The following is a 25,709-nucleotide window of genomic DNA, read 5'->3' on the forward strand; positions in this document are numbered from 1 at the left end:
ATTATTTTTAAAAATAATAAGGCTTCAGCTTCTTTTGTATTGATGCACAAAATATTTACTTTAGGATCCCGAGTGCTTGTGGACACCTGAATATGACGATTACTAGGCGCATACGATGCATATGCAAGCAAACTTGCCCTGGCTTTTTCTCCCGTTTCATCCACATATCTTGCCTGAAGAAACAAAAATATAGATGTACATATACTGTTAAAAAATATATCTATATGTTTTCATTATAATCAACTTTTATGTTGAAGTTGTAAACAATCATTTACAAAAAAAAAAAAACTGAAATAATTAGTCATAATCAATACAGATTAAGACTACTTAAATCATAAGTCAACTGTCTAATTATTTTACATGGTAAGTATATGGCAAAAGAAAAAAACCAGTGCAAAAAAAATATTTTTATATTTTATTTCTTATTTGAAAGCCAATGTATGGGGATTTTTTTTTTTAAGGTAACCATCATTATAAAATTCCTCTTGCATGTACCTAAAATGTATGGTTATTCATACCAAATCCATTAAAAGTAAAACAATATATATTTCATACATAGATTAAATTTTAGAAACCAAACAAATAAAATTTGAACAACAAACAAAAATAATGAATCAAAATTAAAGCAATTATTTTACATTATATGCAATTAGTGATGTAAAATACCCAGGTATTTATTTTGAGGGGTAAATACCCAGGGTATATACCCGGGTAAATACCCAGAATGGGTATTTACCCGGGTATTTATTTCAAAAATTTATATTCAACTAAAAAACTTTTCTGTATGTATTCCACTATGTATATATACACAGTGTTTTGTTTTAACCTTCAGGACCTCTATTTTTGCAACCGTTAGTCCTAGATGCATACTTACAATTGCAAAAATGTTCAAAATCAGATGCAGACTTAAGATATTGAAAATTTGAAGTAAAAATAAAAATGAGTAAAAAAATACAAATTTTAACTTTGTACACGGGCCCCAGGTCCTCTGACTTATATTTAAGGAAATAATCTCCATTGAAAAACAATTACAAAAAAAGTTTGACATTACTACGACCAATATTCACTGAGATATGAAACGCAGCGTTTTGTGACTTACACCACTTTGCACTCCCCGTCAGTAACATCTTTTGGAGGGAAATAAAGGAGTTAATTAGTATTTATATAAAATTATATGTGTGCAGAGTGTGGTTTTTGAAATTGTTCAAGGTTTTGCAGCGTGTTTTGCGTATCATGGCATAACATTTGCTTAAATTTTTGAATGGAAATGAAAAATGTAAATACCTGTCATTCTTCTGAAAGGGTAATAAGTTCTAATCTCATCTTCTGCGTGGTCCCTTAAAACTTTCAAATGGAATATCTTCTTGAGTTTTGATTGCACAAATGTCAAGTATTTTGTGTCAGTAAGTTTTAAATGCAGATCATTTCTCTAAATATCCTAGGGCCGTATAAAAAGTTAAATTTTGTAGTTTTTGACTTATTTTTATTTTTGCTTCAAACTTTCAATATCTGTACTCTGCATCTGATTTTGAATATTTTTGCAATTGGAAGTATGCATCTAGGACTAACGGTTGCAAAAATAAAAGTCTTTGCAGGTTAAAATGGAACACCCTGTATAACCAACCATATACAGAAAACAATAAATTTTTCCCTAAAATTTGTATTTTGATCACATATTTAAAGAATTATTGTGTGAAACAACTCAGCAATCTAATATGATATTCACATTAAATGTGTTGGATATGCCTAATCAATGTTGATAGCCAAATTTCACATACAAAAAGCCATTCTACAAAAAGTAAAAAGCTTAACTGGTTACAAAAAAAAAAAAAAAAAAAAAAAAAAAAAAAAAAAAAAAAAAAAGCAAACATCTTCTCCAATTATAGCATTGAAAAGAAAGATTCTTTGGTTCACGATATGTTTCTATCATAATTTCATAAAGTCTTTCAATAAAAAATATTATAAACTGTGTAATACATATGTATGTATCAGTGTTACCAATTATTTCATATTTAGATTTAAAAAAAAAATTCTGATTCACTTTTTGCATTCTTTTGTAAAATACCCAGTTTTTGGGTATTTACCCAGGCCTTGGGTAAATACCCGGGTAAATACCCAAAAAATATTTACCTACCCGCTGGGTATTTACCCGATCCACATCACTATATGCAATGAAAGTTATTTTCAACTGTAAGATTAAAACAAGATGTACCTCTAATGTCATTGAATGAATATCGTTGAGAGATGAAAGAGAACCAAAACTGGACAATAAATCAGTAGTAATGTCCCAAATACCAAACTGAATAGGGGACATTTGTTCATATCTTGTCTCTAGTTGTCTTTCTTCTCCATACTTGAAATGCACAGTAGTAATAATTTCCAGTTTTTGATCATTGAGTCTCCAAGAAGGCAAAGGAGACCCATCATAAAATGATACAGCAACCTATATTTTATTGAAAAATATTATAACGGCATGAATCTAACAGACAAGAAAAATTAGCCAAATAACATATGTTGCAGTGTATCATACATTTAAAAATCATGACATAAATACATATAAACATACGAGGGTCATTTAATAATAAAAGAGACTAACTAGCGTGAGGAAAAGACTAGGTGTCGGTAGAACAAGATTAATACATTTGGGAACTTAAGTTGGTCTCACTAGGATGAGTTCTAATCAGCTGATTAATCAACACTGCTCTTTTTATAACCTCAAAATTACATTAAACAATGTTGGATTCTCTTGAAAATTCCACACTGGTTAAACAATGCTCTGTGATTTGTTTTTTGGCTGCTGAAGGTGAAAAACCAGGTAATGTATACCAGAATGACTCAAGTGTATGGTGAAAGCTGCATAACCCGTGGAAATTTTCAATTTGGTTGAACAGTTCAAAAATCGTCGAGAATCAGTGTCTGACAAGCAACATTCTGGCTGGCCTATTGAAGTTTCAACTTCCTAACTTTAAACTTGAGCTGTTGACATTATTCCTGAAGACCAGCATGTCCTGGTGGAAATGATTGCAGAAGAAGTTCAAGTTATAATTGGTACAGTAATATTCAGAGGAGAAGAGTGATCCTCCAGCAAGACAACGCATGTCCTCATGTTGCTCAACTAACATGTGAAACCATGGATAAAATGAGCTGGGATGTACTGCTTCATCCCCCATATCAGCCCTGAGTTAGCACCTTTTGACCTCCATTTGTTTGGGACACTGATTAAGATATTACAAGGGTAAAGTTCCAGAATAACGAGGATGTCATGAAATTTTTGGGAAATTGGCTCCAGCATCAAGACAAAGAATTATTTGCAGCCGGTAAAAAAAGCTCATAATTCATTGGGATAAGTGCATAAAGTTTTGAGGGGAAATATGTTCAAAAATAAGAAAAGTTTTATTTTGCAGGGGTGCCCACCTAAGGGGGGGGTCATGGCGCAGACTGTGCAATTGATTTTTTTTTTGGGGGGGGGGTGATGAGCATTTTTCTTATTTTTAGGGGGCTCTTGCTTTTGTAGGGGCAGTCTCTGCAATATTGAGGGGGGTGCGCCCTTGCTCTTAGGGGGGCACCCCTGTATTTTGTAGGGTTTTTCTCCATATCAGTTTGTCCTTTTAATTAATGAATGACCCTCGTATAAATACCGTCTGTTCTGGAAAGCAAAACTAGCGCTCAAGATCAATTTCACTTTAAAAGGATGATACGTTGAGTATGGGCATCTGCTCTGCTTTGCTATCTCCATTGTTTATGCTACTTTGGAAGAACTGCATTTAAAGTTTATTATTTTACTTCTAGGATTTAACCCTTATTTTGACAAAATCAGAGTGGACATGAAGCATGTATAAATTTGCTGGAGGTTTCAGTTAAGGAAAATAGACAGTACAAGTATATTTCAATTTTATTTTTAAAAAAACAATGAAAAACAATTATGCTAGCCCACTCTTAAAAAACATATTTTTTTCAAATGTGAAAAAGTATATAATAGATCAGCATTAATGACTTTTTTTTTGGAAAATCACCAAAAATTAACAAAAAAAAAAAACATGTTTTTCTCTTGTCTTTTTATTCAAAGTCGCAAAGGCAAATTTTACTGCAATTTACACAGAATCTCAATTTTTTAAGTCATAAACATTCAAATAACTTATATAAATAATTTAAAAACATTGCAGTATATTTTTCTTCACAAAGACAACAAGTACACTTTTACATAGTAATGTGAACCTAGCTGTGAGAGTTTCATGCAGAAATAAAAGGATCTTGGCTTCTTTTCTGGGATTTTTTCTAAATTGTATTACAAAAAAAAGTATAACATTTTTTCGTAATGTTATTGAAAGAGTTTCGAGGGTCCCCATCCGAGAACCTTTTCCAAATTAAAACCTTAAAAACGTAATAAGAGGCCATCTTTGGTTACATTAAGGGAAGAATTTGGGTTTGAGGAAACCTCCCCAGCAATTTTTCAAAATTGTAGCTTTAATTAATACTTTTGATGATCATTAATGAGTTTAGGAACAAAGGAGTTTTGATATTTTAGTCAAAAATAAAAATGCATGTTTGTTTTTCTAATCTTTTGAATGGCCTTCAATTTTCATTGCACCAGTTCTGTTTGTAAACTATTTCTCTCGAAATTCATTATTTTAATTATTTTTCACCAGCTTTTCTTTTCTTTTCTTGTTAACAAAACATTTTTAGGATGTAATACTAAATTTAACTGGATGTTAAAAGAGTTCAAAAATCAAATTTAAAACATGCAGTGATGTTTTTCCTCAGTATAGGTGTCTTTGCTGTTCTGTTGATGTAATAGTTTCCGGTTCCTTGTCTATTTATTTTGTTTCCTTTCATTTTTCGTTCATTTGTCGTTTGGATTGCATTGGTGAACCATTCATTCTTCTTTTTATGCAATAATGAAGGGGCTTGCATTTGTTAGCCTCGAAACAGCTGTTTGCTGAGTTTTTAACTCTCTTTTAAATGTGTTTATTTGTACTTGATACACATTGTGTCATTTTACTTATGCAAAGAAAGCTAAACAAACTTCAAAACTAGCACATTAATTAGAAAATCATGGAAAGTATTTAGAGCACTTGAATTACAATTAATGCAAAAGGAAATTAAATTTCTGACTTACATAACATCTAAATGGCATGGCTGGTTTAAAAACTTGAGGACTTGATCCAAGGAAGTTTAGTTTTATGTTTGATTTATATATAACAGATTGGGCAAACCCAATCTGAATCTGATTCAGGAACCTTTCACCAACTTCAACTATCACAGTTAACTTTGAACGATCAAGGTGTGACATCGCTCTTCGGAGATCATTCATAGGCAGTTTAAATTCAACATATCCACTAAACTGGGGGGGGGGGGGGGAGGAAATTAATTTTCAGCAAATTATTTCAATACAATAAATAAGAAACATAGTGACAAATCAACAAATAAAATTTTAAATAAATTATTTTGAAAAAACTAAAACAAAATAAATAAAATGAAATGTAATTAGTTTACAAATTTATTGATTGTAAATTTAAGCATAAATTTAAACCATTTTAATAAAAAAATTACATCAGAAAACCACCTAAAGTAGATTCAATATGAGCTGAATTATGTCACCACAATTGAAGCATTTAAGTTATCAATGCCACAAGAAAAGCTACAAACACATTTACACATAATGTAAGACAAAACATGAGGCAAGCCATATAATAATTTTAAGCAATATTTTACCCAACAAACTTGTTGAATAAAATAAGTACTTTTCACAAAACTAAGGAGGGAAAAAAACATATTTTAACATATCTTAAAAACTAAAACAAATATTTACTTCATATACTGACCAAGTCTGAGCTGATACAAATATTAATGAGCTGATACAACCAGTGGCGTACCCAACATGGGTGACACTTGGGGCAGTAATTTGTGGTGACACCCCCCACCCTTTGGGAAATTTTTCAAACTTGTAGTCTTAAAAATGCATTTAAGCTTCGTATTTTTCAAAAACTTGTAATTTCATTTTGGGTGTCAGTCCCCAGACGGGTGACACCAGGGCCGACTGCCCCCCGTAGTGACCCCACTGGATACAACTATTAAGGTTAATAGAAATACTAATACAATACTTACATAATTCAGGAAAAGCTTAGTTTCTGGCAATAAACCATAACGTTTATGATGCTTCTGAAGAGGTTCCACTGTCGCTTTTACTGTTAGATTGCCGTAAACTGGAGCACCACTAGTATAACTGTAAGAAATATTAACAGTAACATGTAAGCATGAAACATTATTAATATTACATGCAATATACGGACACTCCAGTTATGCCATCCAGAGACTGCAGTTTCAACTGTGTACAAGGACAAAACTGCAGTCTCTGGGCGACATAACCGAGTTGTCGGTATGTCACATATAGATCTGCCTTAGCCTTGGCTTAAAACAGTAACTTACTGTTTAATTACCAATATTATAATTATTGCTATCATTATTAAATAAAACTTAAAATATTTACTTTGCTGTGACACATCCAGTTATCACTTGTTCATTTTCCATTATGAAAGGAGGCACGGTGACATTCACTTCAAATGGAGTCTGATCTAACAATTGGGCAATAAATTACTATTCTTACATTAAAAAAAAATATATTTTTTAATTTGAGTGCCCTTAGCACTCATTAAAAAAAAAGGGCTGAGGATATGAATTTTTTACTTACAATATTCTTCAACATGAATAGTTTTCTCCTCCACCTGGCCCTAAAATATATATCTTAATATAAAAGAATGCAACATTTTATAACACACATGCAACATGCACAATTATATGTGTAATGTTTTGTAATCAACAAGTCTTAGTATTTGAAATTAAAGAGTGCATAAAATGCAAATAAACCTATGAAATACGCAGTTAATATACCGGGAGACTGTTAGAAACTATTTTTAATTCTATTCCTTGAATTTATTTACCTAAATTTAATGAAATTTTGAATAGGAACAACGATGCATAATGAATCTTAATTGCAATGTAAAATAAATAAAACATACAAGGGAAAATAAACTGAGTCCTTCTTAGTACGTAATGAGCCAATAAGCAGACATATAATTTATAACCAGAAAAAAAAAAGTTCTCTAGATAGCTAAGTTTGTCTTTAAAATCCCTCTGTCATTATTCAGCAATATAAAAAGAAATGGGAATTTCAACTAAAATCTAAAACCAAAAATAAATAATCAAATGACAAAGTTTTAAAGGAGAACATTCTTCAATTCAAATCTTCAAGATCATGATTTACAAAACATCTTACAAATCAACAGACTTTTAAAGACATAATTTACAAAACAGGATCATAAAAAAGTATCATTACAGAAAAACAATTATGATTGTTATTTGCAGTAGTGACAGGCAAAATCAAGATTCATACAACTAAATTATCAAATATCAAGTCATTGGATAATTCGAGGATTAGCAATCACAAAAAAATCTCTCAAAAGATTTCAGAATCGAAGTGTCTGCATGCAAAACTCTAAATATTGCCTGTCACCAACAATAGTACTTGCCTCAAATGGGTCATTTAACAAAGTTCATAGTAGATAAAGCAAATGAAAACTACTAAAGAAAACATACTCTATGGTTTCTCAAAACTATGAATTGCCCTCCCCCCTCTTTATACACACAAAAGTCCAGCACTTAGAAAAATATTATTTACCTGTGCAACAATTTGAATGGTCCAATTTCCAAACCGAGGTTGTAAAGACAGTTCATAACTCAAGCTAACAGCCCCTATAAGTCAAGAGATACAAACATAAATCTTAATACATAAAAATCAATGTCCTGAGATAACATATATATATACATATATATATATATAACGCACAGCCGAAATCGCTGAAGCTTCAGACTTGAAATTTGGTAGGCATGTCCGCATGATTACAAAAGTAACCACTAAGAAAGGATTTTTCGAAATCTCAATTAGTTCGGGAGAAATTAATTAAAACCCCTTAATTTCTGCGAAATTAAAAACCTGTCATTGAAATTCAAATCCCTTATTTTCGAAGGCTTTCCTCCATTCAAATCATTATTCAGTACTTCATCTCAACATTTGGTCGATAGCGAACTATAAATTTGATATTGTTTTTGTTTCTCGCATGATTCTTCGAGGCTTTTCTCAAGTCAAATCATAATGTTTCTGTCTTTTCCTTTTATTTTTTCAAAACTAGAAACGAAGTTTTTAAGAACATCATCACAGGCGGACTATCCTTTTGAATTTAGAAGAGTGCAGTTTCCTGTTAAAATTTGCTTTGCAATAACCATTAATAAGTCACAAGGACAGACATTAAAAGTAGCAGGGATCGTTTTAAGAGAAGACTTTTTTTCACACGACCAATGTTATGTAGCTTGCTCCAAAGCCAGTTCATCAAGCAGTTTAATAATTTTAGCATCAGAAAAAAAACTAAACATGTTGTATACAAAGAAGTTCTAGCTTAAACATAGGTATAACAATAAAATGTGGATGACCTGTGTTTGCAAAGATAATCAATACTTTAAAAGGATCGTTAATAACAGTTAAAGATCGGTTAGGGACAAGGGCATATATATATATAAGGAGTCCAGGGTCCCCGGGATCCTCCCCAAATTAGAAAAAGTTATAGGTAATAAGTAATTATTATAGGGGATTTTCGAAACTAGGTGCACCAAGCACTGTTAACCCCTGCTAATTTCATTACCCGAGCAATGCCGGGTACGGAAATGCTAGTTACAGATAAAAATGATGAAAAACAAATTTAATATTAGAGGCAATATCCTATATATACTATATATGTAGTATATTGCCTGTATGTGGCAATATACTATACTAGGGGGCTATCGCCCCCTGCTCGTTAACGCTCGCCAACCCCCGGAACTGCTTACGCAGTTCCTTTGGATCGCTTTATGATTTTCATACATTTAAAAGGGGACAATTACTTTCACATGCAACTCGTGCATTGGATTATTATAAAGCAAAAGTTTGCAATTCCATTATCTTTTGAGAGAAGTATGCAAGGGAACATTTTTGTACTAAAATTACAAACATAATGTAATCTTTGTTTCCTACATTTACTGAATGCAAAAGAAATTGCAGTGAAAAAAACATTACAATGTTAGCACACTTAAAAACATTTCATGGTCATTAACTATACTATGTTCAGTGTCAAAATATGTGTATATATATGTTTTAAAGTGTCTAACAGTTGTAAAGAGCAAGCAACTTTTGACATTCTCTGAAAGCAGTGATTTAGTAAAAAAAATGTTAGAATGAGTATTTTAAGAGTCAAGAAACCAAATCCAGTGGCACGACAGCTTATGAGGGCCAAGGCCTACTGTACTCATCTCACTCCTTCTGACCAAGGGCTCTGGGGTGCTAGGCAGATGTTCCAGTTAAGAGGTCAGCCTAACGCGGAACCCCCAGGGTTTAGTTCCCAAGCATACTTGGTACTTATTTTATCGACCCACTGAAGGAATGAACAGCTGAATCAATCATGCCCAACCCGGAGATCGAACCCGGACCTGCAGCGTGGAAGGGCTACCACTGATCCTCTGGGCTTCAGAGCACTTGAATATAATTTACGAAGAAGAGAGCAGTGGGCTACGGAGTCTTTAGATGAAAGATCTGAACGCAGATTGGTCAGTAATGCTGCCGATACGCTAAGGTGCACAAATGCACACCGTCTTCAAATCAAGAGAATTCCTCAAGTGTTTCCGAATACATTTACGGATTGATCATGCACTTTACTGGCGAAAAAGGGTTGACCTAAGACTGATAATTATAAAACTGGAGAAAAATATTATTGTAGCACAAAAAATTATTGATTACTATATAACACTAATATTTGTCATACCTCGGATACCATTTATTTCATTCTATAGCAACGTGCCTTTTAAATTCAAACGTAAACAATTTTCCGTTAGATTAGCCTTCCTAATGATTATAAATAAAGCAGAGGGTCAAAATGATTTTGTAAAAACATATTAGCAGTAAAATCAGGTTTCACGATTCAATTTGTTGCTTTACTTTGCCACTGTGGTTCAGTTCTTAACATCAATGCCATTGCAAAAGCACGTGAAATGTTTCGCTCTTCAGGTCTTCACAATTCAATTTGTTGCTTTACTTTGCCATTGTTGTTCAGTTATTAACTTCAATGCATTGCAAAACTAAAGGACAAGTTTTGGCAGTGAGAGTTGTCCAATAAATTCATTTAGTCTATGTGGAATAACATAATACAGTGAAGCACGGTTTATAAGTTTCTCTTCTATTCGTTTTTATTAATTATACGTCTTCTAAATTGTTCCTGGAGGGTCTAATATACATTTTCTCTACCAATTATGCATTTTTTCATTTATACGCTTTTTTCATAGTCCCTTCAAAAATGTATAAGCGGTGCTTCACTGTATATAAAAAAATGTGGTTGGGAAAAAAACTTCAGTATTTACAGCTTGCAGTTAGTTAAGCTTGACCACGAAAAGAAGGCGGATGACCTTGAAGGGAAACATCATTTGCATCATTTGTAATACGTAGAATCTTCCAGAAAGCGCCAAATAGTAAGAGGCATGGTCTCGTTAATCCTATCTATTCCAAAATAATAACAAACAACCTATCACAAATGATGTTTTTGCATTGAGGTCATCCACCTTCTTTTCGTGGTAAGCTATAGCAGGGCTGTGAAGTTGGACTGGTTTTATGGTAAAGGAGTCAGAGTCGAAGATTTAAAATTTTAAGAGACGGAGTCGGTAATTTTCTCTCAAAATTCGCAGCTCTGCCAATATTTGCGGAGTCACAGCCGGGGTCGGACTAATTTTGGGTAAAGGAGTTGGAGTCTCTAAAAATCTTGTAGTCAGAGTAGGACAAAACTATTTTTTAAAAAAAGAAGAAAATCATAATACTTCTCTGCATACACGATAGAAAATTTCTGGGTTTTCAGATACTATGACTCTTGAAGGCCTTACATATGACATGTCTATGACTGAAAAGTGGTTTTGTCAAATCTAAAAAAAATTGTATCAAAAGTTTGACCCTGTGCATTACTTATAGTCATTAGGAAGGCTAATCTAACAGGAAATTGTTCACGTTTGAATTTAAAAGGCACGTTACTATCGGATAAAATAAGTGGTATTCGAGGATAAGTATCAGTGTTATTATTAGCATTCTTTTTTTAAACAAAATAATATTTCCCTCCAGTTTCATTACTATCACTGTTATTTCAACTCTTTTCTCCAGTAAAGTGCATGATTACACCGGAAATATGTTTGAAAACACTTACAGAACTCACTCGATTTGCAATTCGCGGTTCACGGTGTGCATTTGAGCGCCTAATCCTATCGGCAGCATTGCTTACCGATCAGCGTTTAAATCTTTCATCTAAAGACTCCCAAGCACACTGCTCTTTTCTTTGTAAATTATATTCAAATGATCGAAAACACTCATTCAAAAATCAAAATTCTAACGCTAGACATCTAACAGTAGAAGCGAGTCTGCAGCACTTGTAAACAACGATCGTAAACATGTAAACAAAGCGGTTCATTGCCAACGGAGAGAAAGAAATAAAGGCTTGTTTTGCGCCACGCATAAGCGTTTTATATATATATAGATAATACCAGTTATGCCATTCAGAGACTGGTTTCGACTTTGTAATGGACTCATCAGTCTGGAATAGACTAGGGCCGTATCCAGAGCCCCCCCCCCCCCAACCCGAAATGTTTTGTAACGTAAAATAGAAGAAAGGTTTATTTTTTTTTACTTTCTAATGTTAGAATTGGAAAATAACAAAGTTTTTGAGTCTTAATTTTGTAACTATTAAATGAGTGAACAATTTGAAGAAATACAGAGAAAGCAATTCTAATTCACATTAACTGCAAAGCATACTTGAAATTGAGACTTATTAGGATTTGATGCTTTCTTTTCTACTTCAACTCATGGCCAAGGCAGGCCCTTTGTCAGTTTGGTAGACTTGCACTCCCCCCCCCCCACCCAAAAACTCTTATAAAACTTACAATACATCGATTTTGAGCCAGGGACTCTCCAAGGGACGGGGGCCCCTCGTTTCCGATTAGATTAGTATCTGGTTACCAAGATGTGCCAAATTCAGCTCTTTGATACATCCTGAGTAACAAATGCTAAAATCCTGATTCTCACATTTTTTGTAGCATATTTTTCCAAGATAATTTTTTGTGACTGATATGTTTCATGTCTTGCCATTTACTTAATAGGAAATTCAGTACTTTTGTTATTGCTTGTTTTTATCTTACTTTTACTGCAGACTGTCAGTATCTTAAGCATGAGAAAAAATATAACACCATCTCTACTCTATTTCATTTTCTGCACTCTTGTGATTGAAAAAAAAAAATGAGAAATATTTCATTACATTTGTTTTAAACTTGTACCAGGTGTGTCTTACAAAGTTATAACCATTTTGTAAGACTGTGCAATCAACAACTGGAAAGTGCAAATGAAGTCCTTTAAATAACTTCAACTGTTCTTGAGCCTTCGAAAATTATTTAAGTTTTTGAAATTCCTTGAAAAGTACTTTAATTTTATCTCTTATCAAGAAATTAAAGTATGAACTATCCTAATGGCCAGAATATTACTCTTTCGTTACTTATTTTCTGAATCTCTACACTATTTCTTCTAAACCATTTGGTACAATTCTTACTATTGGGGAACTGGATGCAATTGGGGACGGGGGGGGGGGGGGGGGATAATGGGGAAATGATCAAAAATAAACTACACTAAAAGCAGATATGAGCAAGTAACTATGTGCTTCTCTTTTCTCCTCCCTTGTTTTTATTATCTGTTGATTAATGTCAACGATTTGTCGAAAAAGTAAATTTTACTTTGATTGATCTTGATTTGCAAAAGAATGCATACATTTTAAAAGGTTTTGTTTGCCTATTTTTCTTCATATTTTGTAGTCTCAATAACCCCTTATAAGTCCTCAAAATACAGATTTTTATATCTATTTTTTAAAACATTTCACGGAAGAAATTTTTTGACCCCCCCTCCCCCCGGACCCCTGGAATTATAGATATTTTACATCTCAATTAAATGGCCACTCTCCTGTTATCTTTACTGCTACAAAGGTGAATAAAAAAATTAATTAAAAATAAAAACAGCAGAAAGCATTCAAAAAATGAGACAAAAACATGAGAGTATCAGTAAAAAAACACACATAAGGGGGAGGAATGGTCTGTGTGTATGTGAGTGTTAGGGAAATATGCAAATCCAGGTTCGTCCCGAAAAAAAATCCTGGATACAGCCTTGGAATTGACAATAACCAAGTTGGAGTTAGATGACATTTCATTGAATATGAGAGTGCCAACAAACTGGTAGCTAAAGTAAATTTAGCACACCAGCAAGAATCCGCAGCACTGGAAAGCTCCAACTTGTCAATTGAAAGCAAAGTTTGGATGTTAGGTAATGATAGTAATATACAATAAAAATATGCAAAATATTAGTCATTAATTCATGAATTTTCTCGACATGGCTTTTCAAAGCAATCACCACCCAGCAATAGTTCAGACGACAAAAACAAGAGTATTAGAAAAACTGCCAATCCTTTAGATGAAATAAATAGGAGCATCAGAAGGGAAAAAAAAAGGAATCCTGTGGGCTTAAATGGGAGCAAGAAAATGTAGAATTTAAACATAAGACTCTTATATTCCAGTTTAATTATATTACTTCGTATAACTTTTCCATTCAATGATAAGTTGTTGTAAAAACACTTTTAAGCATTGTGTTACTTTAACTGGGGGTTTGCAAAAACAACACCCTTACCAAAAAAAAGATTACAAATTCTAGCTGGGCCCAGAGCCTGTTGCTGGTCGTCACTTTTGTATTTGTATTTGTATTTATTTAAAAAAAAAACTGATTAAGGTTTTAAATTGAAAAATTATTATTTCAAATGAAAAATTGCTACAATTAAGAGCACTTTCACTTAATATTTTAAACATTCCTTATCAAAAAAGCGATTATAATAAATACAGAATTAAAGTCAAGTTAAAATAAATTGTTAAAATAAAACAAAAGATGAGCAGATTTAAAGGAGCAAATGTTAAAATAGCCTTCAACTTTTAAATAATTTAAATATTTACAGCACACAAAAGAATTGAAAACTCAAAAACAATTTTCTGTGAAGTATGCATTGGGCACAATGTTGGAAAGTTTCTAGAAACAGATTTTTAAAATTTAGTTAAGGAAAAGTCTTATATAGGTCACTTCCTTCAATCTAGTAAGTTTTAGAACCAATTTTTCAACAAAAAAGAGGATTTTCCAAAAGAATTGAATTTTTCTGGAAACATATGCACATTCGGAATATGCAAAAAATCGGAGAGAAATGAAGAATTTGGCAGTTACGGCTATTAAGCAAATCAATTCTTACCAAAAACAAAAGTCGAAAATAGGTTATTCCATCATATAAGCTACTCCCCAATTGCTGTTTAAAAGCACAAGAGTGGATAAATCTACTTTAGTGGGGTCGTGGGCACTTGGAACAGCTTACGGGAATAGGTGGTAATGAGCAAGGGGGTGGATAACTTCAAGGTGGCCACTGAGGGTCTTCACTGAGGACTAATTAACTGACTAGGACCAGCCTAGCTGGGCCCAGAGCCTGTTGTTGTCGTCACATTCGTATTTGTAATTGCAAAACAAAAGGCAAAAGAACTGTTTCTTTTCATAAAAAGATGGTGAAAAGTAAATGAAGAATAATAAAAAAATTTAAAAAGTGGGTTTCAAGATAAAAACAAATACAGTGAAAGAAACCTCAAAAATTTTCGAATGGAAACTTACATTGGAAAAAATCAAGTATCCAAAAAAGTAGCAATGGTGGAAATTTGTTACTTTTCAGCCTTTTTTGGATTGAAAAAATCTCCAGAGTCACCTACAGCCTAAAAAAAGTCGCATTTAAGTAGCCTGTGGCAACCCTGTCTCTGGTACATCACTAAAGCAGATCATGACAAAGCTAAAATAGGAGCCTACTTTTTTCAATTGAAAAAAAAAAAAAAACATGTCTGGAAAGGAGGATAAATTTTTGAATTTAGTAGATTTGTATTTGGGGACCAGTGCTGTAACTGGTGGATTTTTTCAAGTTGCTACACATATCCTAATACTATTCATATTTCTTCATTTATTGTTACATAATAGCAACTTGATTTTCCATTTTGACGGCCAGAAAACTCACCATTGGCATCAACCAGTAACTTGAAATGTCTCAAGATGAAACAAATATGGGATTACATATTCGCTTTGAAACGTATAATTAATAAGCTAAACTAAATAAATGTTACGAAAATGAAAAAAATACTGACCAAGATTTGTCTGCCTAGATAACCATCTGCGCATAACAGTTCTTCTAGGGTCGAGGATGAACACATCAATGGCATCTGAAAACGCCTTTAAATCGGTAGTGACTGGTATGGCACGAAAATAAACTAAAGATAAAGGATAAAACATACAATATATGAGAAAAATAAAATATTTAGAAACAATTCCAAAAAGTACTCAAATACCAAATAGTACAAGTTTTATTCATAAAAAATTCATTTTGAAAAATGTAATACAAGATCTTTTTTTTCGGATAATAACTATTTGTATGTCATAATTCAAATATCTGGTGAGAACATCACATAACTTTCCTTTACATCTATTAAACTATGTTCAGTACATACAGTCAGACCCCGATTTAACGAATTCATCGGGACCGAAACTTTTATACCTTAAATCGGGGTGTAAAATTTTTTTTTGAAAATGCACTTACCTTATCTAAAACCTCTAATAAGCAACTGCACAAAAACATCCATAATTTAAAAAGTGTGCACCTTTTATTCAGCATTCCATGACTTATTACAAGCTAGTTAATTTGAAAATTTAAACTAGTAAGTAATAGATGTTTGACAATTTCCTTGATACTTGACTCGAAATAGTTCTCTTTTGATTTTATGGACAGAGTAAAATACAGTCTTTTTTTGCAGCATGCAGCACGAGATATGCTTTTATAGTTTACAGGCCATGTAAAGCACTTGAAAAAGTAAGTTTTAATTGGAGTTTCACTCTAGCTTTCCGAATCAGAATCACTATTCGTTGGTTGCCCTCTCGCCCACGCCATTCAAAAATCGCTGATTCCAAGAAAAGTCTTTCTATTCCTGACAATATGGATGTAACATTTTTAAAACAATCCAATGTTTCTTAACTCAAATTAACAAAAAAAAAATTTCCGCTGTTGAAATAATTTGTTATTTTGGGGTTTATTATTCGGTAAATAGGGGGGTTTTGCCTTCATTTTAGTCGATTAAAAAGAAAAATTCCCTAAATCAAAAAATTCGTTAAAAAGAGGTTCACTAAATCAGGGTTCCACTGTATTTAAAAACTAAAGTGAACATGGTCCTAGCAATAACATGAAAATTATGTATTCGTTGATGTCGATGTTATCACTTCCTAGGATATTGTGGCTCAACTTAAAGCAAAAGCAGATGAAATAAATAATAAAAGCAGCGAGAATAACGCAAATGCGAAGAATTTCAAGCTGAACATGAACTACCTAAACATATTCAAAGGCTTGTAATTCACAAAAAAAAACTTCAAACTTTTTTGCAGCTAGCGATACAAGTAACAACATTTTGTGGGCAATAAATATTTATCGAAAAACAATAACAGAAGAAAGAGATAACAAGATGATTCAAAACAAATTAACCAACTTTTTTGTTAACGCAAATAAATAAGAAACTACCAAATAAAGTACAGAGTTCCTCCAGCTTAAGTAGGGTCATGGAGAAAACGAGTCCAGTAGTAAATTAGGGGTGAACAGAAAGAATGTTTACAAGTAGTGTACAATCAGCTCTGTGCATACTTATACTGCTGAGACCTACTAAATTGTATCTGTCCTGCCTTTCTTGATGGGCTTAAGGTGAGGCAACAGAAATTTTTTTTATAATTTTCTCACAGAACAGATTTTTTCTGACTCAACCATTTTCATAATTTTCTCACATACCCGTTTTTTTGAGTCAACCATCATTCATTTTTTATAGTCATAATGAAAGTAAAGGCCAGTATAACAGCAAAACTCAACAGCTAGTGGTTTTTCGTGTAACAATTGAAATAAAAATTTTAGATTTCGCTTGTAATGAGAATAAAAGCTTAGTGAAATCACAACAATATCCAAGTCCATTTTTTTCCATGAAGTTTAACAAAGAAATGAGGATAAAACAAATAAGGATGCATACAGTCAAGACAGTCGATAAATATGAGATTTTTTTTTTTTGTTTTTGTTTAATGTACTTACTAGTTTCTCCTTGAGTATAAATAGGTTTATCTGTCTGAATAAAAATAGTCATTGACCTCTGTGAATAAACAAGCTCTGATTCATTGTAAAATGCAGTTCCTCCAACAAGGACTCCATGAATATCTCCCTCTATTCGTAGTTTATAAGATCCAAAAAGACTAGTAGGAGGTATCTAAATGAAAATTCAAGCTTATTTAATACACAAATAATATTTTTAAAAAAAAATTCATTAAACATAAAACATTTTAAAAAGAAAACAAAGTACAATTTTAAATCTTGAAAATTCAATTTTACTGAGATAAACTTGAATAAAAGATGAAAATTCTTTTCATTAATAAAATTGAAGTTCTTCAAACAAAAAAAAAGCTCTTTAATCTTCTACTGGTGAGATGATTTTTCTTGTATCATAAGTAGTGAGGTTGGGTGCATGGTGTATGTAACTTGAACTAGAGTGCAATTGACAAAATTCAGCAAATCAGGGTTCATACTCAATTCGGATGAAAAAATTCCATGACTTTTCCAAGACTTTCTCATGACTTCATAAAAATTTTCATGACCTTGTTAAACAAGGGGAATGGTACTATTTAATGTCAAACTTGACAAGTTTTTCGGAAGTGGGCATTAGCAAAACTTTTACATGAATGCCACTACCTCATCAAAGCACTTAGTTGACTTAAAAAAATCAGTGCACTCTGCAGAAACTAATAAACTATTTTTATTTATCTTTATCATATAAACTTCAATTAAGTAAAAATATAGTGGATGCAACATACTGATGTTTAAATGCCTAATGATTATTTAATAAATAGGGCAAAATAGTAATAAATGGGACAAAAGTGGAATAAGTTTTACTAAGTTTCCAATCGTAAATTTACTTTAAAAAAATATTGCCATTTGGTGTCAACAGTACTTCTAATCATCCATGTAACTTGACAGTTATTTCATTCATTGAAGTAAAGTCATGTTTATCAGTAAATTCATTTTTCTAAACCAGATATTGCAACTGGCCACATGGATTAATTTTGTGAGCTGCACATTGGGCACCACTGTTTGACTATTAGAATTCCCCTATTTGTATGTTCTATCGCCTGACTAAAGTCTTCATTTCCTAAAGCTTTCAACGAATTAAGATAAATTCTGACAATTACAAGTGGTTGAAATAACCTCTGATGCAATTAAATTATACTTTTTGAGTGGGCGTGGTAAAATCAAGAACATGCTAAACCCACTACTACAGAATATAACATATAAGTTCTAAAAATAATGGTGAATTCAAAATTAGGGATGTTTCAACAGTAAAATCACATTACAATAAAAAGGTGGGCGGCTATTACAGAAGCGGATGCAATAGGATTCCTAAACTCTGATTCGTTTTTGAGATCGTTCAATTTTCGAGTATTAATAGCTTTTACATGCAATACGGTTGAATCACTCAAAGTTTTAATTCTCTACTGTTCTTTATTACTGCCAAAAACATTTTTCCATGACTTAAAATAAATTTCCATGACTTTTAATGAAAATATTAATTTTCCATGACTTTTCCAGGTCTGAAATTTGTTTATTTTTTTTTCCATGATTTTCCAGGATTTCCATGACCCGTATGAACCCTGGCAAATTAAAGTAAAAAAATATTTAATGATCATTGATTTCATCCAGAAACTTTAAAACTCAGCACTGAATCATATTTTTAATATTTTCAGTCTTCATAACTTGCAATACATATTCATAAATAAATTACTTTTATCAATCAATGCTGGTTAACAGGGTTCATACTCTATTCGGATGAAAAAATTCCATGACTTTTTCATGACTTCAATAAAAAATTTCATGACCTTGTTCACGAAGAGAACAGCACTATTTACTCTCAAACTTGCTAATTTTTGGAAATGAGCTTTAGCAAAACATCTACATGAATGCCACAGCCTCATTGAAGCACTTACTCGTAATGTAAAAAATATAAGTGTACACTTAAAAAACTAAACTATTCCTATTTGTCTTCATCATTTAAATATAAGTAAAGTAAAAATGCAGTGAAACAAAAATTATGATGCTTAAATGTCTATTATTTTTTATATAAACAGGTAGAATGATAATGAATGGGACAAAGGTTGAATGAGTCATCATTAAGTTTCAATAAATTTGCTTCAAAAGTTGCCTTTCAGTGTCAACATTGCATTTAATCATCCACCTAACTTGACAGTACTTTGGTTCTTTAAAGAAAAGCCACAGTTTAGTTCTGTTTCTAAACCGGGCTTTTTTTTGAAAAAAAACCATATAGTAATGTTTTAGAATGCATATAAATTAATAGATTCAGAAATTCCAGAACATGTGTGATTTCTAACATTGAACGTAGCAGTGGGTCGCATGGATTAGTTTTGCGGGACATATGTTCGGCACTACTGTTTTAGAGCATTAGAATTCCCCTTTTTCTGTATTCTATCGCCTGACTAAAGATTTAAAACCTTCAACAAACTAAGATAAACTGTGATAAATTTAATAACAAAGTTCTTACGAGTGATGGAATGGAACTCGAATGCAATTGACTTGCTTTTTTTGAGTGGGCGTGGCAAAACCAAGAACATGCAAGTTCGCTACTACAGAATATAAAACGTAGGAAGTGTTGAAAATAACAGTAATTCAAAATAAGAGATGTCCAAATAGTAAAATCACATCGCAAAAAAGGCAAGCGGCTGCAACAGAAGTGGATACAATGATTTTTTAAAATTCAGGTTTGATCTTAGGATCTTTCAATTTGCCACTTTTAATAGCTTTTAAGTGCTGTACTGTTAAATCACTCAAGATTTCTAATGCTCTTTTAGTTACTGTTACTTTATCTCTGTCCAAGATATTTTTCCATGACCTGAAAAAATTTTCCATGACATTCAATGGAAATTTCTATTTTCCTTGACTTTTCCAGGTCTGAAATTCACTTATTTTTTTTCCACGACTTTCCAGGATTTCCATGACCCGTACAAACCCTGGGTTTAAGACCAAGAAGAATAACAGGATGTTCTTTATTCCAACTACAGCTAAAGTATAATTTGTTTCTCTGACTAACAAGCAACATGATAGGGTTATTGCTGGTGGGGGGGGGGGGGAGTATGCTTGCAGACGTCCTGGTTTGACCTGGACAGTCCAGGTTTCAGACCCAATTCTGGTGTCCCGGCCATGCATGTTCCGGTAAAAGATAAATTTGATTATAGATGACCAAAAAAGTCTAGAAAAAAATTAACTGTGAAGGATTATTTAGGGGATATAATTGCTTTGTCATTTGTAACATTGACATGTAAAAGTCTTATCGGATTACCTTGTGAAGATTTTTACAACAAGATTAAGATCAACAAAAAAATTTCTAAGAAAGGTCCTAGCCAATGAAACTCATTCAGATTTTCTTCTTACTTAAATAACTTATAAATGCATTAATAAGAAACAAATTGTTTAAATTCATCGGCTGGTGTTATTTATTATTACTGCTGTCTGAGGTTTGTAATAATCCAGAAACCATATTCATAGCATTGAGAATGAACTACCTTTTAAACCATTATTACCTTTTAAATCAGTCAAGGGTGAGTAACTATAAAAACACTACTTTTCGCGAAAATAAAGATATCAGTGATTTTGCTGAAAATTTAACAGATTTTATATGAATAGAAGCGAAAGTTAGAAAAGTCTGGCACGAAAAAATATTCCGTGAGGCTACAATTTTTGAGATTCTAACGACTTCGCTAAAACAAGTCTTTTTTTCAGTACCCCTTTGTATACCCAAGATGCAAGGCGAGAGGGGGGGAGCATTCCGGTTGAACATTTCAGAAATCTGGCAAGCCAAGGGGAAGGGGATGTTGAAAAATTTTCAATGTAAATATTCTTTTTTATGCAAGAAACGAGAACTTTTTCGCAAAATTGGAATTATAAGCAAGCAACAAGTAACATTTAATATTCTTCTTTTGATACTCTTTGTTGAGAATACAAATATCATTTTTGAAAAATATGTCATAAATAAACTTATGTATAGATAAGGTTGATCGCACATTAAAAACTATGCTGATTGCTAAATTCATAGAGATTAAATTTCGAGGAGCAATGTTTAATCTAAAAACTGAAAGCATTTAACTATGCTTATATTCAAAATTTTCAGTATCTATTAACACCACAACAAATTAAAAATGTTCATAACTTTTTATACTTGAAAACAAAAATGATAGATGTGGAATATCGAAACAATTTAATACATTGTAGGTTTGAAACATTGAAGATTTTCAAGAATAAAATTACATTAAACACACGTATAATTTAAAATCACTTGACTTACTTTCAGCATTAAAGTTTCTGGAACAGAGGACTGACATTCCTGTAAAGCTGAAACCAACTCCACACCATTTCGATGAATTGAAGCTCTAACACTAATAGGATAAGTTGATTTATATACAGTAGCATAAATGCTGTACACTTGACCTGGACGCACTGTTTTAGATGCAGTGATAAAATACCTCCTGTAAGGTTTTAAAAAGATAATGGTAAAACACGGGCTTGGGAAAAAGAAAATATGATGCAATTTCAAAGTTTTAATAGTTAAATTTGAGTGCATATATATTAGTATAGCATTATACTATTATAGGTGTAGTGGATGTGCTCAAAACCATTTTGTTTTTGTTATTAACACAGAAAAGTATGATACTAGTTTTTTACCCTCTCTTTTCTTTCGCATTTGGAACGATTTCAAAATTCCCATTTTAACGATCATATAAAAGAATAAATATAAAAACTGAAAATATTTGACAGCACACATGTTCACAGGAGTGAGCATACTACGGCCCGAAACGAATCTATTTTAAATTTTCCCCCTTTCAGTTCAATTATGTAGTTAGTGCTGCCATCTAGTGACATTCTGTCAATAATATATATACAGAATAAAAAGAATAGCAATAAATCACAAAGCTAAGTATATTCCGGAAAAAAAAAAAAAAAAAAAGAAACATTCTCAAAAGGTTTAAAAGCAAGTATTTTTATTCCACAAACAAAGAAATAAACAGAATTTCAACATTTAATTTCTTTTGCTTTCTGAAATTTGTCAATGAAAAATCACCATTTTCACTAAGGAAGTTAAATTTCACAAAACTTTATAGTTTTTCCGAAAGCAAGTTCGTCCCCCAATTTGAGACGTGACAGGCTGACAGCAGTACAAATGTGCATTATTTTTAATAAAGAGAAACAAAAAGTGGCTGCCCCGGGTGAGGATCGAACTCACGACCTTCAGATTCCTCATTTCGAGGGATTATGAGACTGACGCGCTGCCTACTGCGCTACCGAGGCTCAGAAATACGTAAGTTTACAGCTTATTTTAAAAGGCATAAAATTTGTGTTTAAAATGCTACTTCAATTCAAAGATAACCCTTTTGCTGGTATTAGGGGCAGGAGGAGTCATGGAGCAGACTACGCCGCGCCGGTGGAATTTTTGGCCGGGTGTTTTGAGGGGCATTTTTCTCTTTTGGGGGGGGGGGGGGGCTTCGAGATTTTTAGGGGGGTACTCCCTTGCTCTAAAGACACAGTGCTTTTTTTTCAAGGAATTTTAGTCAATTTCAATATTTTTCTTCCTCAAAAGAAAATTTTACACATATTGTCGGCAAAAAAAAAACTTTTTATTCAAATTATTATTATTATTAGATTTCATCCCGTCATGTGAGGAGAGGAGGGGGAAGTTATTGAACCCCCCCCCCCCTTCTTGATGTTTTTTTGATTGAAACAATTTAATTCAGCATTTGTGTTTGTATTATTTCGGTCTCCCCCCCCCCCCCCTCTTTAGTGCTTTGAGAAACTGCCTTTGCCCTGGAAAACTTTGAGGAGGGGGGAGCATATGGGCCTGAATGTTGTACTTTCCTCAATCTATTGCATCCGTGATTAGCGCGTAGCGCAAGACATTGCTGGGGCCTGTCCGTCGATATTGGCTGATATGCAGTTTGTCGATATACCGAGCTTTTCAAATATTGGTTCATCACGAGGTGAGTGAACCTTGGCTTGGCCAGTTTAGATGGTGATGGTGGGTGGTGGTGTCATATATGGTGCAGTGGCTAATTCGCTATGTGATTGGTAGATAGGGAGTCATGTGACAGGGGGAGTATAGGGGAAAGAGAAGGAAAAGGCTAGTTTTTGCAGAAATGAGTTTTTGAGATGTTTGAAGAAACGCATTTTCGGATTGCATAAATAATAGTGAAATGATACAATTTGACGTTTTCTCCTGTTTTATTTTTAGCGGAGGAAACCAGAAGCATCAAAAGCTTGGTTGTACAATTCAGCGACTCATTCAAAAATTCATTCAGTTCGGTCGATCAAGACCGAACGGGTGCAGTAAAAGGCGGACATTCGAGCACGGCGGTACATTTATAAGGTTCTCTGCTAAAAAAATATATTATTAATATTTAAAAAATTGATGAATTGAACAGTTTTCAAAAAAAAATCTAGGAAAAGCAAAAAATAAAACTGATTTTTTTTTTCTTTTGATTGATGAGATAAAAGATAAAATCAAAAAAGCAGACTACGTGCCCGCCCCCCTCCCCTGTAGACATTAAATGAGGTATTAATATTCAAAATGAGCTCGACCTTTTTAAAATCAAGCTTGCTTTTTTTTTTTTTTTATTTAAACTTTTAGATTTTGCATGAGGGATAAAAAGACATTTCATGCTCTATTGATCTTTCCACGGAGTTAATTTTCGTTTTAATAACTTTTGGTATTTAGCTTCATTTTTGTTTCCTTTTTTAAACTTCTATTGAGTAATTAACTACGGAACATAGAGTTCAAAAAGGAAAAAAGAAAGTTTTAATAACAACAGTAATAATAAATAATAAGAAGAATAAGAGTGTTTCAACACCACGGTCCTTGAGTGCGAAAACTTTTTATTTGTCAGCCACAAATACTTTTCTTTCCAAATTTTTACTTCCTCTCACGAGCATTAAAGCTTAATAAAAGAACATCATATTTTTTTCCAAAATCCCCCCCCCCCCCTCCCCATTTGTCTCTTTCAGCAAAATTCTAATATGGCTAGGGGGATGCAAGATCGAAAGTTAATTAATTTGTTTTTATTGCTGTTTTAGCAAATCAATATTTCCTTAAACTTTATTTGTTATAGATTGTTACACTTACAAACAAAGAATGTAACATTATTTGATTCAAATAATTTGAATTCACAAATTGTAAAACTTTCCTTTTTTTGTAATTTAAAACATAACACAAAAAAAATACACTTATTTTATAATTTTACGTTGAAACACTTTCTCCCCCAGCTATAATTGCAGAAATATGTGAGAATATGTCCCATGGGTTTTTTTTTTAATTATTAATGTAATAATAGTAATAACTATTATTATTATTAAGGGGATGGAATGGCAATTGTAAACATCGCTTGGCGCTGTTCGAAAGGACGACCATATAAGGGTATATATGGTCGCCCTTGCGAACCCCCCTCCCCCCTTGGAAATTAGAACTTCCTAGCTTTTAGTACTTTTTTCTTTGCAAAAATATAAAAATATTTCTTCTCCAGCCATTAATGAATAAATAATTAAAAATGTCAAATTTTAATGACTCTAATCTGTCCTGAAATCTGCCTCCATGGGGAAAATATCCTGCTAAACCATGGATAAAATTTCTGAGCCCCCCCCCCCCCCCCTCCTTACAATTTTGCATATGGGCCGATGGCTGTTCAGTAGTCATTTAATGGCCAAATAATTGAATGAAGTCATTTACTGGTCAAATTGAAAAAATAATTATTCAATATTTAAAAACATAAGTTAAAGCATACTTACGGCTCATGTTTTATCCTTTGAATATCATGATCACTGTTCATGCGCAGGTTCTGACAAAGCATGTATTATAACTCCGAAGAGAATTATGACAAACCTTAGAATCATCTTCGACCTGAAAAAGCAATAAATACACATTAGATCCTGGCTATAAATAGTAACTGTAGCTTCGTGGATCTTTTCGAAGAAAACGTAGCTCTCTCAATAGCAAAATACAGGGTCCATTATGAAAGTAATGAGCATTTACTGGTAAAATATATTTATTGATCGTAATTTGTACAAATGTTCAATTTCTTCAAAATACATTCCTCCGGCATCAATACACTTGCGGAGACGTGTTTGCCACCCCTGAAAGGCACCCTGAAACTCCTCGACGGGAATGCCTCTCAGGAACTTTGTAACATTGTGTTGGATGTTTTCCACGGTTTCCCAATGTTTTCCTTTTATCTCCCTCTTGAGTCGCGGAAATAAAAAGAAGTCACATGGAGCTAAGTCGGGACTGTAAGGGGGTGAGGGCTTACCAGGGTGTTCTTCCGGGCCAGGAAGCTCCCGGTCCTCTTTGAACGCCTTGTGCCACTTCTCAGACTGTGATCTTGAAATGCAGTCATCCTTGAAGGCTTCTTGCAGCATCTGGAATGTTTCGGA

General features: G+C 32.8%; 1 protein-coding gene and 1 non-coding gene across 2 annotated transcripts in view; both read right to left on the bottom strand.

Moving 5' to 3' along the window:
* Nucleotides 1-25,129, bottom strand: part of LOC129218914 (CD109 antigen-like) — a 70,450-nt gene extending 45,321 nt beyond the window's left edge. The window contains exons 1-11 of the mRNA XM_054853237.1: nt 25,068-25,129; nt 21,583-21,763; nt 17,274-17,445; nt 15,304-15,426; nt 7,676-7,749; nt 6,689-6,728; nt 6,488-6,572; nt 6,106-6,223; nt 5,117-5,341; nt 2,213-2,443; nt 60-173 (exon numbers count right to left, since the gene is read on the bottom strand). Of these exons, the coding sequence (XP_054709212.1) occupies nt 60-173; nt 2,213-2,443; nt 5,117-5,341; nt 6,106-6,223; nt 6,488-6,572; nt 6,689-6,728; nt 7,676-7,749; nt 15,304-15,426; nt 17,274-17,445; nt 21,583-21,763; nt 25,068-25,129 (1,425 nt within the window). The remainder of the gene's footprint in view (nt 1-59; nt 174-2,212; nt 2,444-5,116; nt 5,342-6,105; nt 6,224-6,487; nt 6,573-6,688; nt 6,729-7,675; nt 7,750-15,303; nt 15,427-17,273; nt 17,446-21,582; nt 21,764-25,067) is intronic.
* Nucleotides 22,494-22,583, bottom strand: Trnam-cau (transfer RNA methionine (anticodon CAU)). The gene is given in 2 exon segments: nt 22,494-22,529; nt 22,547-22,583. It is a non-coding gene; the product is annotated as a tRNA-Met (tRNA).
* Nucleotides 25,130-25,709: the final 580 nt, after the last annotated feature.

This window comes from Uloborus diversus, chromosome 1 (assembly GCF_026930045.1).
Source record: "Uloborus diversus isolate 005 chromosome 1, Udiv.v.3.1, whole genome shotgun sequence".
In the NCBI taxonomy this organism is placed as follows: Eukaryota; Metazoa; Arthropoda; class Arachnida; order Araneae; family Uloboridae; genus Uloborus; species Uloborus diversus.